The following is an 18,008-nucleotide window of genomic DNA, read 5'->3' on the forward strand; positions in this document are numbered from 1 at the left end:
GAGAGAACAGGCTGCTAGAAAGTTGGCTGCTCCAAATCCAAGCCATAGACGTGCGTCCTTACACAAATAGACACACGTTAAAAAAACCCAAAACCTCAAGATGAGTCAAAGATGCTAATACCCCAAACCCTAAAACAATCACAAGAAAACGTATGGGCAGTACTTAAAAGATAGTGCTATAGCTAATGATTTTTTTCTGGATAGGACTCCAAATGCACAGGAAGCAAAAATTTAAAAATAGCAAGTGGAATTACATAAAAGTTTTTGCATATCAAAGGAGACAAAGAGAAGAGGTGAGCATATTTTCTGGCTAGTTATATAAAAGAGGACTAATATCCAGAATTTATAAAGAGGTAAAAAGAAAAAAAAAAGAACAACAAATAAGTAATTCCATTGACGATTGGGCAAATGAACTAAATAGATGTGTCTCAAGAGAAGAAATAAAATTTGTACAAGTGACCCCCCCAAAAAAATGCTCCATAGTTTCCTACTAGGAAAAAATTTTTATTTCTCCAGTATTCTCGTTTACTGATGGCAGTCAACGCCTTCCTTTTAGATCTACCGAGGGCTCCTCCAGGGAGAATTAGGTTTTGTTTTGGACTTGTTATTTTATGACCGTTTCACTTACATGTATGTAGGTGCACCGCGTGTGTACCTGCCTGGTGCCCACGGAAACAAGAAGAGGGTGTCAGTTCCCTAGGAACTGGAGTCACCCAGGGTTGAGTCACCCTGTATGTGATGGGGACTCGAACTAGGGTCCTCTACAAAAGCTCTTCACAGCCAAGTCCCGTAGGTGTAGGTGTTGTTGCTTGCCCGGGAACTCAAAGACAAGCACCTAAGGAAGCGATGGTGGAGAAGAGGCTACTGAGCTGATGAGAGGGCAGGAAGGAGCCGGGCGGGGAGAAGGACCCTTGGGAGAAGAGGGAGAACAGGGCAAACTTGGAACGGGAAGAGCACTCTCGCAGACAGGCAGGGGTCTCTCTGTACGCAGGCGCGAAGCTGCCCAGGAGGCGGAGCCTGGGAACCCCTAGGAGCTGCACGAAGCATGCGCGGTGGGGCGCTCCCGCCGTCGCGTCTTCAGGACGCGGCTTCGTTGAGGCGGGCACGGCCTCCTCGCCTCGGCTCCGGATTCCCGCAGGCTCTGCTGACTTCAGCGGGAGGTAACGGCCTTGGAATCCTCCCCAGGCAGTGTGTCCCCGCGAGTCCCGCCTCGCTGTGGGACCCCGTTTTCCCGCTCCGGTCTTCCCTGGCCTTCCAGGCGCCGCCCTCCCCGCAGCGTCTCCCGCACCTCCTCGGGGGACCTTCGGGCCACTCTTCGGCCACACTCTCACGAGGAAACTTGTGAGCTGACCCTAGCCGGCGACGGAGCAGCCAGGAATGGACGCGGTTCCCGAGCATCCTCGGTGGCAGAAACCCCGGAAAGTCAATGGCTCCCTTGAAATTCCCTCGGATTTGTTTGAAATGAAGGTACCCTTTCCCCCATCCCCGTAGACTTGACAGATTGCTCCTGTTCCGTATTTTTGCATGATCCAGCGAATTCCCCCCCCCCCCTCAGTTCTTGCCTGTTGTGTGGCGCTTGGTCTCTATCCAGTAGCTGTTTTGAGAGGTGATGCATTATGCGTCAGAAATGATGTTTGCTGCGTCCCGGAGGTGACTTTTCGAATTGTAAATGATGGAAGATTATATGATCCAGTAGGACTCTATCCCAAAATCGTGAAGTGGTTTGCAGTCCTTTACGTTTTACTTGCAAAATATAAGTCTACGTATTTCCAAGCAAACCCTTGGCATAAATACATAAGTGTTTATCTTTCATATCTAGAAGTAAGGACTCATTAAACAAAACCAAAACTAAAAAATTATTGTCTCTAGTAGAGTCTATTAGAATAGTCACCGATAGTTGCCTCTTTTTTTGCATAAGCGTTTCAAAAATAATATAATTAAATATGTACTTTTGTTTAGATTATCCAGTTGTTTATGCTTTGCCATATTTTATCGTTTATACATGTGCATACACATAGTATTTAGGAGTTACTAACTACTTAGAAATAACTTTCTTTTTTTAAATTAATTTACTTATTTTTATTATACAGTGTTCTGTCTGCATATTTGCCTGCACACCAGAAGAGGGCACTAGATCTCATGATAGATGGTTGTGAGCTACCATGTGGTTGCTGGAAATTGAACTCAGGACCTCTGGAAGAGCAGTCCAGTGCTCTTAACCTCTGAGCCATCTCTCCAGCCCCTAGAAATAGCTTTCTAAACGTTTTGACGACGAATTGCATATATTGTACATTCTTATTCTCTCTTCAAATTTAGTTTATTGCATATCACTAGTAATGCTTTTTTATGTAGCAAGTAGTCATCAAATTTAGGAAACAGCATTGAGTAATGTTGTTTATAGCAATTTGTGTCATCTGACGCAAGATAAAATACTGCATTTGTTTTGTCTTGTGTAGCTAAATCATCTTTAATTTGGAACGCCTGACCTTTTGTTAGGTGACACTGGTTAGCTAGTTTTCTGTCAGTTAACACAAGTTAGAATCATTTGGGAAGAAAGAACCTCAACTGAGAAAATGCTGCCATTTCACCCCATTGGAACTGTGGCCAAGCCTGTGTAGCATTTTCTTGGTTGATATGAGATGGCTCAGCTCACTGTGGGTGGTGCCACCCTTGGGGGGGCTAGTACGGGGTGTATGAGAAAGCAGGCTGAACTATGGGAAGCAAGTCAGTCAGCAGCAATCTTGAGTGGTCTCAGCATCAGCTCCTGCCTCCAGATTCCTGTCTCGAATTTCTCCCCTTACTTCCCTGGATGATGAACTACAAGCTATAACTCTTTTATTCCCCAAGTTGTTTTTTTTTTTTAAAGATTTATTTATTACAAACACAACACCCTGCCTCCATGTACATCTACACACCAGAAGAGGGCACTAGATCTCATTACAGATGGTTGTGAGCCACCATGTGGTTGCTGGGAATTGAACTCATGACTTCTGGAAGAGCAGTCAGTGCTCTTAACCTCTGAGCCATCGCTCCAGCCCTCCCCAAGTTGTTTTTGGTTACGGTGTTTTAACACAGCAATAGAAATCTTTTTTTTTTTTTTTTTTTTTTTGGTTTTTTCGAGACAGGGTTTCTCTGTAGCTTTGGAGGCTGTCCTGGAACTCACTTTGTAGACCAGGCTGGCCTCGAACTCACAGAAATCCGCCTGCCTCTGCCTCCCGAGTGCTGGGAGCAATAGAAATCTTAACTAAGATGGAAATTGCTACCAGGTCACGGGGTTCTGCTGTGACAGACCTGACCGTATGTTTTTGGGAGGATTGTGATGGCATTTGTATTTTGGGCTGGAAAGGTGCTCAGAGCTCCGTGGACTGTTTTGTTGGAAGGACAGAATGTTGGGCAGAAATGCAGATGATGGAGGCCTGGCTTGTGAAGCACAGAAGGAAGCAAAACTCTTACCGGGGTCATTCAAGTGACACTTGGAATTAAGAACTGCTCAGGTGAAATCTTTGCTTTGCTGGGACAATTGATACTGGTCAGCTGGGGCTGAAGGATCAACTTATTGAGACCAGCGAAATTTCCTCCAGGTCGGCACACTGATGTTATGGTCCAAAGAAGGTCAAAGATGTATGTATCTTGTGCTGGCCACCATACTTGGTAGTGTGTAAATTTCCTAGTTGGCACTGATTTGAAGGCATGAAGGGGTCATGGAGAGAAGCTGAGCTTTTTGGTTAAGATATTACCCCTGCCCCCCCTCCCCACACACTGTATTTCAGGAGACTCTATCCAGGGTAGCCTGGGGGGCTGGGGCTGGGGCTGAGGATATAGCTCACTTGGTTGAGTGCTTGCCCAGTGTATACAACATCCTATTCACAATACCACAAGATCAGGTATGGTTGTGCAGGGAGGTCTATAATCCTATCTGGAAATAGAGACAGGAGAATCACAAGTTCAAAAGTCATCTTTAACTGCATAGGGAGTATGAGGCAATCCTGACCTCCATGAGACCCTTTCTTCAAACAAACAAACAAAAAAGAAGTCCACAGAAGGGTTGCTAAGATGGCTTAGTGGGTGCATGAGGACCTGAGTTTGAACTCCCAGTACCAACTTAGAAATTTGGGTATAGTTGACTGTGCCTGTACTTCCTGTGCTGGGAGGCAGAGACAGCTGGATTCCAGGAGCACAGTGACTAGTCAGCCTAGCCGGATGGCCATCCGCAAACTTCCAGTTCACTGAGAGATCCTGTCTTGAAGCATAAGACAAAAAGCAATAGAGGAAGATGGACAGTGCCCTCCTCTGGCCTCTGCATGGGCATACAAACACGCGTATGTACAATGTAAAGCAGGCCAACAACAACAAACATTAAAACCAAAATAAGTAAATAAACTTCAGAGAAAATTAATTTATCACAACCATTTAATATTTGTTTTCAAAAAAAGAAAACTACAACATATCACAATTAAAGTTTCACTAAAAATATACACCAAAAAACGATTTTAGTGGTACTACTTATAATCGATGCAGTGACTCCAATTATCCCTTAACAGGTGTATATAGATATTAACTCTGCTCTACTCAGTGAAACACAATATTATAAGGAACTTCTGTTACGTATATCAACTTAAATAAATTTAAAAGATATTAAAATATTTGTTTTCTAGATTTTCCAGTTGTTTAGTTTTTTTTAATATAAAGAATGATGAATCCTATAATTGCATTTAGTTGCCTACTGTTCATTTGCTGCTTACCTTTCATGACCTAGACTCCACTGAAGGTCACAAGTTAGTTCTTTTGTAAATGTCCCTCATTTTGGGTTTATCCAATGCCTCTTTATGATTATGTTATACATTGTTACCTGTAATTGTAAGATTTTTTTTTTTTTTTTGCTTTTTGATCTTTTTGAGGGGCCCCGCCACCCAACTCCCAGGTAAATCACACACGGAGGTTTATTCTTAGTTATGAATGCTTGGCTTGTTTTTTGCCAGCCTCTGGCCTTTTATCTTTCTCTGTTTCTGTATACCTTACATTCACTCTTACTCCATTGCTGGCTGGGCCACTGACCCCTGATAGCCTCCTCCTCCTGTCCTCTTGCTGCTTCCTCCTTGCTTGTTTCTGCCCATCAGCCCTACCTATCCTTGTTCCTGCCTCGCTATTGGCTGGGCCATTTAGCTCTTTTTTTTTTTTTTTTTTTTTTTTTTTTTTTTGGTTTTTCGAGACAGGGTTTCTCTGTGGCTTTGGAGGCTGTCCTGGAACTAGCTCTTGTAGACCAGGCTGGTCTCGACTCACAGAGATCCACCTGCCTCTGCCTCCTGAGTGCTGGGATTAAAGGCATGCACCATCAACACCTAGCCCATTTAGCTCTTTATTAGGGCCACCAGGCGTTTTAGACATGGATAGTTAACACAGCTTCAGAGTTAAACAAATGCAGCATAAACAAAAGTCACTCACCTTAAAATAATATTCCCCAATAGTTATCAGTTTATGCCTCTTCAAAACAAATGTTACTATTGAAGCACTGATAAGATCTTCTCATTTTACCTATTAGATAGTATGTGACTTCCAATTGTCACATTTCTGATAGTATTCATTTTAGTCACTGGATTAAATGGATTCTGCCTGATACTATGCAAATCTCATCACTCCTTCAGTAAGGATTCAGTATCCTGTTTTGATTCATAGGTTTTAATCCATTAGTTTTATTTGTTTGTTTGTTTATTTATTTTATTTGGTTTTTCGAGACAGGGTTTCTCTGGCTTTGGAGGCTGTCCTGGAACCAGACAGGGTTTCTCTGTGGCTTTGGAGGCTGTCCTGGAACTAGCTCTTTTTTTTTTTTTTTTTTTTTTTTTTTTTTTGGTTTTTACGAGACAGGGTTTCTCTGTGGAACTAGCTCTTTTAGACCAGGCTGGTCTCAGATTTACAGAGATCTGCCTGCCTCTCCCTCCCAAATGCTGGGATTAAAGGCATGTGCCACCAACACCAGGCATGCATATTGTTCTTTTTTTTTTTTTAAGATTTTATTTATTATGACTTCAACATCTTGCTTCATGTATGTCTGCAGGTCAGAAGAGGGTGCCAGATCTCATCACAGATGGTTGTGAGTCACCATGTGGTTGCTGGGAATTGAACTCAGGACCTCTGGAAGAGCAGTCAGTGCTCTTAACCTCTGAGCCATCTCTCCAGCCCTGCATATTGTTCTTGTTCTTGTTTTGATCAGTGAGATTCCCTTTCTGAGTGATTTCCCTCTGCTTGGGTTCAGGTATAGTTTCAGGTGAACTGTTCTACAGAGTGATCAAGACAGGGTTTCTCTGCATAGCTTAGAAGCCTGTCCTGGAAGTCTCTCTGTAGACCAGCCTGGCCTTGAACTCACAGAGATCCACCTGCCACTGCCTCCCGAGTGCTGGAATTAAAGGCATAAACCACCACCACCTGGTGGCTTTCATTTTTAGATGAGCAAAACAGTTTGCTAACCTGGTGACAGGAGTTTCATAACTATCTCCAGAGATTGTTTTCTCACCTTTTGTGATTTAGCTTTGAAAATCCATAGCATCACTTCTCTTATACTTTCTTGTCCACAATCTACCTTAATGTCATGGGAAGAAGCAGAGGAGTAGCAAAGTCAGAATAAGAAAGAGCACAAGACTGGATATCTGACCTTCTGTATAAAATACAGTCAGCTACACTGAGAAATGCAACTCATATGGAGAAATGATCATCAGTATCCTTCCTGCTTTATGTCGTTGTCTGAGAAGTAATGTGTAAAGAAAGCAAATGTGTTTTGACTCTGTTCAGGTTTTGGGTACAATACACACCACAATTTCCTACCTGAAAAAAAGGAATTACTATAAGCTGTTGAAAAAAATTAAAAATTCTTGAAATTCTAAATTCTAAATGTTCAGTGTTATCATTTGAACTTCAAATGTTTCCTATAGACTCATTTTCTTGACTACTTTGTTCCCAGTTTGTGGTGCTATTTTGGGAAGTTCTGGAAACTTCAGGAAATTTCAGGGGTTTGGTCTAGTTAGAGGACATAGATCACTGGGGGGGGGGGAGTACACCCTCAAAGGTTATACATTTTCCACTGTCCCTACTCCATTTTCTTTCTCCTGTGAGGTGAAGACTCTCCTCTCTGCTCTAAAGCCAGATGAATGTGGCCAACAAACTGTGAGTTGGGTCTTCTGAAACTGAGCTACAGTAAATCTTTCTTACCTTCCTTAGGTGGTTTCTATCCAGTTGTCACAGTGTTGAGAAAAGTAACTTTCTCTGTAAATATTATGGGCTGCTTATTATTATTGTTATTATTCACAGGACCTTGTGACTGCCTTTGCTTAATTGGTCATTGGTATCTCAGCAAGCATGGAGATAAGATTAGAAGTTTTGACATCAACAAGTATCAAGCAGAAAAAACCCTGGCCCAGAGTTTCCTGGTTGGGTCAAGTGAGTTTTTCTTTATTCATATATTAATGGTTTTACAATTGTTAAATTTGTGTTTTTCCTGTAAGATGTAGGAATATTCTGTGGCCTTAATCCCCCCCCCAAAATCCCCAAATAACACATCATATTCAGAAGATCACCTGTCCCCTGAACAGGATTTTCTGTGTGTGTGCGGAGGGGTGGCATGTATGTGTTAAGTTATAATGTACAAGTTACCATTTACAGAAAATTGAATCATCTGTCGAGGTAAAAGGTTTTGCTTTCAATTTTTTCTTTCATATCATGTTTAAAGGGGGAGTTGAATTTCCTACACTTGCCCTACCAAAACAGTGGAGTGTTTCCTAATATTGTGTCTTTAAAGTAACCTCAGGGATGGAACAGGAGAGGTGGGCCATAAGGCATTAATAATCTAGGAATGCCATTCATAATATGTGAATTCATAATCTACACCTTAGAATGGGCAAACCTATGGAATCCCCTTTTAATTTATAATAATTGTTGACATAAAGACTCAAGTATTCAGTGAGAAAGTCTACCATTAACTTCCCTGTAACAAGAGTTCTCTACTGTTTTTCTTTCTTTCTTTCTTTTTTTTTTTCTGTGTATGAGTATTTTCCTTTCATGTACTACATGCATGGTTGGTTCACACACAGGCCAGAAGAGGGTGTCAGGTCCCATGGAGCTGGAATTTCATAGGGTTGTGAGCTACCACATGGGTTTTGGGAATTAAACCCAGGCTGGTCTCCTGGAAGACTGGCAAGTACTCTTAACCACTGAGTCATCCTCCAGCCTAGGAGTTTTCAGCTTTTGCACTCATCAGAATCATCTAGACAGGTGAAATATATTCAGCCACAAAGAAGAACTTTTGAGGGATAATGTGTGAACTAGAGATTACCCCGTTAGACAAAAGAAGCCTGACATGGAAAGACACATGCTGCATGCTTTTTCACAAAATTAAAAAATCTGCATTTAAAAATAACTGTGTATAGGATGTGAAAGTAGGAAGGAGATCATGTGGGAGGAAAAGGGGGCCCAGTGGGAGGGGGACAAGATGAAAGAGGGTAGTGGGAGAGGGAAAAAGATAAACATGGTGTGTTTTTTCTCGTCTTCCATCTACACTTTATATGTGTGAATAAAGCAGAAGGGGAGTTCTTGGATGTAGGAAAGGGACAAGGAAGGATAATGGGCCCATACAAGCAAAATATGTGTGATAAGTATGTTTGAAAATATGTTGTAATGAAACCCATACATTGCACACTAACTAAACTAATAAAAAAACAGATTGCGAAGTTCCATAGTATTTCCAGCTTGGTAAGTCTAGGCTCGGTAATTTTTTTTTGTTTATTTTCTTTTTTTAAGGTTTAGAATGTTTCAAAATATTGCTTATATGTTTTATGAATATATAAGTGTTTTGTGTGCATGTATGCCTGCATCCGAAAGAGGGTATCAGATTTCATGAAAATTCCATGAGAGTACAATTGAATCAGGACCTCAAGAAGAGCAGCCAGTGCTTTTAAGTACAAAGCCATCTCTTCAGTCCTGATAATTTGTGTTTTTTAGTAGGTTCTGACGTTTCGCTGTTGCTGGCTCCACAAACTTCATCCAAAATACCTTAATTTTTCTAGACAAAGTGAAAAGGGATCTGTCTGAGTCATGAGCTTATGGATTTCCAAAGCCATATTCATTTTAATCTAATCAAATAGTGTAAAAACTTGTCCAGCCTGGTGGTGGCAGTGAATGCCTTTAATCCCAGCAGTTGGGAGGCAGAGGCAGGCAGATCTCTGAGTTCAAGACCAGAGTGGGCTACAGAGCAAGTTCCAGTATAGCCAGGACTACACAGAGAAACCCTGACTCGAAAATCCAAAACCAAACAAAAAGCTTCTCCAAACAGATACTCACATGAGTAGGACAATAAATAATTTTGGCCTGCAGAATTGGAAAATGGTTCCAGAGTGTTAGCCTTTAAAGAGCTTTAAATGCAGCCATTAGAACACCTTACCCTGTAACTTTAGCAAGGGGTATTTTATTATTATTTCATACTTTCTTAGTACTAGATATAGAATATATAGATGTAGAATCAGGACCTCATTGCTAGACAAGCAGTCTATCCCTGAGCTACACCAGAATCCAGGTGTTAATTCAGACTAAACAATGTTTAGGTAATGGGTTTAATGTTTACTTTATATTTATGGTATAAATTATGCTTCTCTTTAAATGTTATTTTGTTTTCCTTTCTAGAGTAATTCATGTAGACAAGATTGAATTAACTTTTGGAACCATCTAAGTACTTCACATGTTTTTTTTTTTTTTCTCTTAGGAGAATGAAGCTGTTTTTCTTTTGGATAAGAAATTCATAAATGAGATTAATTTACTGTCTGGAAGAACAAAGAAGAAGATTCCTAGTCTGCAGCCTTTGTTGAAGGATGTTTTTTTTCTGGCAACATCCAGTAATGGTTAAGTACTACTGATATGTTCTTTTTTTTTTTTTTTTTTTTTTTTTTTTTGGTTTTTCGAGACAGGGTTTCTCTGTATTGTTTTGGAGGCTGTCCTGGAACTCACTCTGTAGACAGGCTGGCCTCGAACTCACAGAGATCCGCCTGCCTCTGCCTCCCGAGTGCTGGGATTAAAGGCGTGCGCCACCACTGCCCGGCCTACTGATATGTTCTAAAGGCTAGCTTACTATGATTTTTCAAGAAAAAACAAGTGGGTGATAGTGTGTTAAAAATTGCATTTCATTTTTGAACAGATGTGTGGCTCTCTGGAGTCCTCACTACAGGAGAGGTTTTCCTGTGGAACAAAGATCAAGACTGCTTGAAAATGATACAAGTCACTGAAAAACCTAAAGAAGTTATTAAAGCTACAATAGGTAGGGATTTTAAAATTTTTGTTTGACTGGAAAAAGACTGAAATTTTTCATATTACTATTTTGATAATGTAACTCTGTTTATGTACATATGCATATTTCTGTCTATATAAGGTTCACTCTGAAATTTGGTTGGTGCCTTTTTGTACCTCATTAACGTGAAGAAGAAAACCTGGTATGCCTGTCATTGCTGTGATAATGGGTTCCTGATGTTATATAACAGTGCAGGTCTTGTGGTGTGAGGAGGCCGGTTTGCTTTAGTTTTAACATCCTGAATGGTAACACAGCTTGAGTTTCTCATTGCAGGGGTAGCTAATCTTGCTAGGCAAGCATTTGGGATGCTGAAGTAGGAGGATCTCAGAGAGTTTGAGGCCAACCTGGGCTAGCTATAGAATGAGACCTTATTGCATAAAAGTCAAAAAGGAAAAGAAAATTATATGCTTTCATGAAAAATTCAGATTTTGGAAGTTTTATTTTTCTTCTTTGTTTTGTGTTAATTAGCAAGCTCTTCAAGGCTATACTTATATGTACCTGAAAATGGGAAAAGAGTTCTGCTTATTACATCTTCTGGCTGCATACTTCTGTGGGAATATTTGGAATTGAAGAATATCTTATCTTCTAAAAGCCTCCCATTGGTTGGTCAGTGGTTCCAGATAATACCTGAAGAGGCCGTTTTATTGCCTTCCTCTAAAGATAAAGAAGCTGTAGTGGATGCTGTTTTTGTCAAAAATGAGGTAAAATCCAAAGGAGACACTATGCAGTAGACCTCTTACGCTTTAAGAACAGTCTCTATTTGAGACACTATTTAGTCAGGGGTATAATTGCATATAATTGTCACTAGTCAGAGCAGTTGTAAAACTACTGTTTGGAAAAGATATTTTTAAAAATGGTTTCAAATTAAAACTTCCTTTCCCTTAGTATAATATGACTTGTAATGAACATTGAGGTGAACATGGTAGTATGTACTTGCATTCCAAGCTCTTGGGAGGCAGATTAGGATAGTTAACATGGTAGTACATACATACCTGCAATCCAAGCATTTGGGAGACAGAGTTCAAGGCCAGCCTGGGTTACAAATTGAACTCCAGGCTGTCTTGGCTACATACAAGGCCTTATCTTAAACAATCAAGTTAAAATAAAATGTGTTCATGTTCTATAAGTTAATAAGCTAGAACTGGTAGTGTTCCATAAGATCTTAAATTCTCAGTATATAATGGATTCGTTGTTCAAATAAAAATTTTAAATAGCATTATATAGTCTCTGTGCATGAACTTTCATCTATTACCAAATCCACCTTTGTTAGAAATTGTTTTGAAGTTAAGCTTGCTGGCACATGCCAATCTCAGCACTATGGAAATAGAGACAAGATGATAAGTTCAGACCACCCTGGACTATGTGACAGCCTCTCTTTAAAAAAAAAAAATCATTGGGCCCTTTAACTCCAGTACTCAAGAGGCAGAGGCAGGAAGATCTCTGTGAGTTCAAGACCAGCCTGGCCTACAAAATGAGTTCCAAGGCAGCCAGGGCTACACAGAGAAACCCTGCCTCTAATCTCCCTCCCCACCAAGAAAAAATTGCATTTGAAATTTTATTGGTCCCTCCCAATAAGCTGATACTCTAATAGAAATAGCATAATACTACAAAAGAAGAACCTTCCCAGCAGTAGTAAATGGCAGTATATCTTTTCAAACTAATATTCGAACACATTTATGATGGCATGTAGTACTTCTGTAACATTTGTATATTATAGTCAAATAAACATTTCTGTTTCTCAAGCATTAAATGCATGTTGGGAATTTTACTCTCTTTAAGTCACTTTGATAATATTTTTATTATCTTTTTTTTCAAAGATTTATTTGTTTTATGGGTATAAGTGTTCTATCTGCATGTATGACTTTAAGCCAGAAGAAGACATCAGATCCAACTATAGAGGGGTTTGAGCCACCATGTGGATGCTGGGAAATGAACTCAGGACCTAGGACCTCTAGAAGAACAGTCAGTGCTCTTAACCGCTGAGCTATCTCTCCAGCCCCTTTTATATTTTATATTGTCAATTGTAATATTGATAATATGGTTAGCAGTTGCCCCATAGTGCTAGGAATACCAGTACAAATCTCCCTGCTTTGGTATCCCTTACTGAATTTGAGTTGTAAACAAGATGCTCAAGGCCCTGGGTTTTCTCCCCAGCCCCAAAAGAACTCTTCATGTTGTTAGGCTGATTTTTCCATTAGGACCTTGTATCTGGCAAAGAAAAAATTACTTAATCTTTAGCTTACTATTTATTAAGAATGAAAATATATGAGACATTTTCATATATCAATTTATTTTCAGATTAATTTTATACTAAACTATTAAATTTATTTGCAGTTATTTGGCGACTGCTGCCTATGTTCTTTTACTTTTTATTCTGGAGAATGCTTGAAGTTAACATTTCTGGCCATTCAGTGGTATGAGAATGTATTTACATCTGTAAGGTGAGGTAAATATTTCCCTACTTACTTTCTACTTTTAAACAAGCTTTGTCATTTTGTCATTGACCAGTATATATTTAAGATTTTTAGGTCCTAATTTCTGTTTTTTAAAGCTTTGTAGACCTTCCCTTCTACCTTTCACTTTTAAACATTTAATCTAGAAAGTTTCTTTCTTTTTTTTTTTCTTAGAAGGGGAAACATGAAAGAGATAGTATAGTTTGTGATATATTTGTCTTGACTCATTGAACATAATTACTTTGAAAGGAATTGAACTTTAAAGGGGCAAGAATATTTTAATTTACGGTTGTACATTCAAATGTTCAACTGTTATGTTTTGTTTTGTGTTTTTGGACAAAGTCTCACTGCACTGGCTATCCTGGAACTCTGTGTGATCGTGCTGGTCTTGAACCCAAGAGATCTCTTGTCTCTGCATCCCAAATGCTGGAGACACCAGGACTATCCTCAAGTATTGTTTGTTTGTTTTTTAATAATAAAATAGTTTGTATTCTAAGTTCCATAGAACAGAGCAAAAAATATTAAAAGCTTATATTACTTAAGATTTAGGAAAGTAATATGACTTTTATGAATTTTTTATGTTAGCAGTCCTTTAATTTATAAAAAGTAAAATAAGTTTGTAAGTAGGTTGATCACTATCTATATACACCTATTTAATTATCCCTTAAAACAAATGTAGGAAATTGACATAATCTAAAAAGAGTTCTGTTTCCCCTACTTTTTTCTGAGTTTTTAAACTATACATTAATTGCATAAAAATAAAATTTTCCTTATGACATTTCATTTGATCATATTCATATCCCTATTGTCCTCATTCCTCTCCCCTATTTTTATGATTGCAGTAAATAGTTTGCTGTTATGTAAAAATGTTTAAACATTTAGATGAAACAAGTATATTTAGGTTTGATTGTGGAATATAACTCTACTTAGAAAATTCCAATACTGAACTAGATTTACTGACAGTTACTGAACAGTCACTGATGTGTCATACATATATGTACATCCACACTGAGATTTAGATGGACCCTTTTTTTGTTATATGAACTTGGCATGTATGCCTGTAGAGTTTGTTACTTAGGTGACTGATGAAGAGACTCACTTGAACCCAGAAGTTCAACTCCAGTCTGGGTTGTATATTGAGACCTCATCGCAAAAACATCAAAAGTAAGTATGTACATAAAGTCATTAATCCTTGACAGGCAGTGGTGGTGCACTCCTTTAATCCCAGCATTTGGGAGGCAGAGGCAGATCTCTGAGTTTGAGGCTGGCCTCATGTACAGAGCTAGTTCCAGGACAGCCAGGGCTACCCAGAGAAACCCTGTTGAACCTTGCTGTCATTAATTTCATTGCTTTCTTAGGTCGTTGCCGTTCCGTGTTCACTGGACACAACAGGAATGTCTCCTGTGCAGTCTGACGCCCAAGTGTGAGTCAGTGAAGTCAAGAGGAGCTCTGATCTCGGCCTTCTCAAGAGATGGCCTTGCCCTGGCTGTAACTCTTAATCAGAAAGACCCAAAGGTCAGAAACTAGCGTCTGTCCTTAGGGCTACTTTATGTTTTTTAAAGTAATGTTTTCAGTCTATTGTGGTTTGGTAAAGTTATATAAATCAGCTGTCATCATTTTCAAGAGCTGTTTTGAAGAAATGTAAAATTAAAAATCTTATCTTAGTGACAAATACTGGTAATCCCAGCACTCTGCACACTGGGGCAGGAGGGTTTGAGTTCAATGTCAGCCTGAGTTACATAGTAAAACCTGGTCTCAAACTCAACAAAACAAAGTAAGAAGTGAAAAGATAAAGCTGCTAATCCCAGCTGTGGGAGGATTTCAAGTGTAGGGCTACTCTGAACAATTTAAAAGGGCTGTCAGTACTGCTTGGCATAGAAAGATTACTTATTTGTTAGTATAATAACAGCTCTTTCAACTTCTAGGAAATAATATACACAGAAGGTAATGTCATTGGTTATGTCATGTTTTCACCCTTCTAGGCAACTCAGGTATTGTTTATAAACACACTGAATTTTGTTACTCTCTGTGGTGGTCTTAAAGGATGTAGTAACAAGAATCCTGTGGTCCCAGCTACACTTACCAGGTAAGAAAATATGTGCTTATTTCTGGGGACGGTTGTTGAAGTTGGAAACTCTACTAATTACATAAATATATTTAGATAAAAAAATGTGATTTACTTTCTTTTTTGTTTGTTTTGTTTTTGAGACAGGGTTTCTCTTTCTCTGTGTAACTTTGGAGGCTGACCTCAAACTCACAGAGATCTACTGCCTCCCCAGTGCTGGGATTAAAGGCTTACGCCACCACACCTAACTTGTATACATCTTATAGCTCATGTGTTATCTAAAAATCACCACGGATGTGGTGTTTAAAAATCTATGAATACCCTAGCCTTCCTGAATGAATGATGGTCCCCCCTCTTGAGATTTCATCTTACTCTTCCTTACAAAACCTTGTTTTGCTCTACCTACTAAAATTCTATTCCTAAGAAGATAGAAAAAAACAGTGAAGAAGAAAATGCATTTATATATTCTCTACTCTACCTTTCTTTTAAAAGTATTTGAGACTTTGTATAAAGCAACTTTTAGAAGTTACCAAATACAGCAGGGCCATGGTGCACACATCTTTAATCCCAGCACTGGGAGGCCATCAGGCCTGGTCTACAAAGCAAAAGATCCAGGATTGTCCTGGATCTTTTTCCAAAACCCTGTCTTGGAAAAAGATGGCTGACTATTGGCTCAACTTGAGGCAATATTTTCATTTCTAAATTGCTTATAAATCCTAGTAAACTTCTAATGGGAATATTGTTGGAGTAGATATATGTAAGCTTTTTTTTTCAAAGTAAAATTAACAAAATTTATGTTACAGTAGCCTACTATCCAGTTCTTTCTAAAACTGTCATTTGCTCTTTTTAGGTCATATTGGGTAGCTGACATCAGCTGGACACATGACAGTCTTTTTCTGTCTTGTGTACTGAAACGTGGCTCCCTGGTTTTATTGACCTGCTTAGGTGAATTGCTAACGTTAGTTACACTTGGTTGCTCTATAGAATTTGGGCCAGCTGAGTTTATTCCTCTTCATCCACTAATAACATATAGGTGAGACATTTGAATTGTTTTATTTACAGAACTCATTTTCTTTGGTGATTAATTTTACAAAAACAATTTCATCTCCAAATTTGTTTTTTTCTTACTGTGAGTCTATTATGTCAATATGTCTGTTTCTTATTTGTTCCTAATTATTTATAGTTTTCTTCCTATTTCTTTTTGTGGCATAATCCTGGTGAAAATTTGACATTGTGACTATGTAAGTATAAAATTATTTAAATATTTAATAGTACTGAGAACTTATCTTTACTATAAAAGATAATAAAACATGACATTATTTTAAAAGTGTAGCACTTAGTAACTCAAAATTAACATATTTTCTCAAAGGACAAAAACTGTTACTAGCCGGGCGGTGGTGGCGCACGCCTTTAGTCCCAGAACTCGGGAGGCAGAGGCAGGCGGATCTCTGTGAGTTCGAGGCCAGGCTGGACCGACTGCCTCCAAAACAATACAGAGAAACCCTGTCTCGTAAAACCAAAAAAAAAAAAAAAAAAAAAAACTGTTACTAATAGATTGAAGAGTTTAGCCATATTTGGATTTTAATTGTAGTCAGACAAATCAAGTTTCTAATACTAGTTTTTATATTTCCTGATTGTATACATGAATAAATTGTTCTTTAAGCCTTTTCTTGTGAAATGAGGATGACAGTAATTGTCTTATAGGATTGAGGGAATGAAGTAAGTCTATGTGGTTCTTGTATAAAATAAGTGCTGAGTAACTTTTTTATTTACTATATATAGCTAGATATATGTAGAGAGCTATTTTAAAAATTAATTCACGCCGGGCGTTGGTGGCGCACGCCTTTAGTCCCAGAACTCGGGAGGCAGAGGCAGGCAGATCACTGTGAGTTCGAGACCAGCCTGGTCTACCGAGCGAGTTCCAGGACAGCCTCCAAAGCCACAGGGAAACCCTGTCTCGAAAAACCAAAAAAAAAAAAAAAAAAAAATTTTAATTCACTCCAGTGGTGGTGGTTCACCTTTAATCCGAGCATTTGGTAGGCAGAGGCAGGTGGATCTCTGAGTTTGAGGCCAGCCTGGTCTACAGAGCTAGTTCCAGAATAACTAGGGCTACACAGAGAAACCCTGTCTTGAAAAACAAAACAAACAAAAAAAATTAATTAATTTGCCTTAAAAATTGTGTGTGGGCGTGGGTGCAGTAACCTTGGAGGTTAGAGGCCTCAGATGCTCCTGGAGCTGGTGGTTATGACTGGCATGGTTGCTGGGAATCAAACTCCAGCCTTCTGGTAGAGCAGGAAAAAGTTCTTAACTGCTGAGTCATCTCTCCAGCTCTAAGAGCTAGAATTACTGCTAGCAGAAAACTGTGTCAATTCCTGCTGTGAAAGTTGTAGGTTTTTTTTTTCCAGTTTTTTGGCCTTCATCTTTTATTTTATGTGTATGGGTATTTGTCTGCATGTATGTCTGAATTTTGTGCATTCTGTGCCCAGGGAGGCCAGATGAGGGTGATAGATCCTGTGGGACTGGAGTCACACACAGACGTCATGAACCTCCATGTGGGTGCTGAGGATGACCTTTAGGCCCTTATTTGTTTCTACTGTAATTTCCTCACACCATTCTCCTTTAAAGTTAGTATTTTAAGGCTTTTCTAACTCTTTTTCTAATAGATATTCATTACTTGAAAAAATAAAATATGGTTGGGGAGTGGTAGCACACGCCTTTAATCCCAGCCTGGTCTACAAGAGCTAGTGCCAGGACAGCCTCCAAAGCCACAGAGAAACCCTGTCTTGAAAAACCAAAAAAAAAAAAAAAAAAAAAAAAAAGAAAAAAGATACTCATATTGCATTTATAATAATAGTAATGTGCTAGTTTCTTTCAACATATGATGACTTACATGAAATGTGTTTATTTTTGTAACTTAAAAATTTTTATTTTAATATTCTGTGTGTATATATGTGTGGTTATGATGTCATGTGTGGGCACTTGTATGCCCCAGTGCACAAATGGAAGCAATTCTCTCCTTCCACCTTAACATGTCAGGCTTGTGTGGCAAGTGCTTTTACTCCCTGAGTTCAGTGGGTAACTCTCTCTGTCTCTCGGAAATTGTATGCTCTGACATTTATGCAGGCAAAACTCCATACACATAAAACAAAAAACAATTAACCTTTAGGTT

At 39.1% G+C, this 18,008-nt stretch overlaps 1 protein-coding gene across 6 annotated transcripts in view; it reads left to right on the forward strand.

Moving 5' to 3' along the window:
* The first annotated feature begins 1,087 nt into the window (after positions 1-1,087).
* Positions 1,088-18,008, forward strand: part of Cplane1 (ciliogenesis and planar polarity effector 1) — an 88,498-nt gene continuing 71,577 nt past the window's right edge. For 2 of the 6 annotated variants that reach the window (XM_040757596.1, XM_040757598.1), the window contains exons 1-9: positions 1,098-1,467; positions 7,300-7,428; positions 9,743-9,878; positions 10,172-10,291; positions 10,790-11,022; positions 12,656-12,762; positions 14,133-14,289; positions 14,757-14,860; positions 15,690-15,872. In XM_040757596.1, coding sequence (XP_040613530.1) covers positions 7,348-7,428; positions 9,743-9,878; positions 10,172-10,291; positions 10,790-11,022; positions 12,656-12,762; positions 14,133-14,289; positions 14,757-14,860; positions 15,690-15,872 — 1,121 coding nt within the window. In that variant the 5' untranslated portion in view covers positions 1,098-1,467; positions 7,300-7,347. Of the gene's footprint in view, positions 1,468-7,299; positions 7,429-9,742; positions 9,879-10,171; positions 10,292-10,789; positions 11,023-12,655; positions 12,763-14,132; positions 14,290-14,756; positions 14,861-15,689; positions 15,873-18,008 lie in introns of all 6 variants that reach the window. The other 4 variants (XM_040757594.1, XM_040757595.1, XR_005881580.1 and 1 more) reach the window with 3 other exon arrangements.

This window comes from Mesocricetus auratus, unplaced genomic scaffold, assembly GCF_017639785.1.
Source record: "Mesocricetus auratus isolate SY011 unplaced genomic scaffold, BCM_Maur_2.0 Super-Scaffold_100015, whole genome shotgun sequence".
Lineage (NCBI taxonomy): Eukaryota > Metazoa > Chordata > Mammalia > Rodentia > Cricetidae > Mesocricetus > Mesocricetus auratus.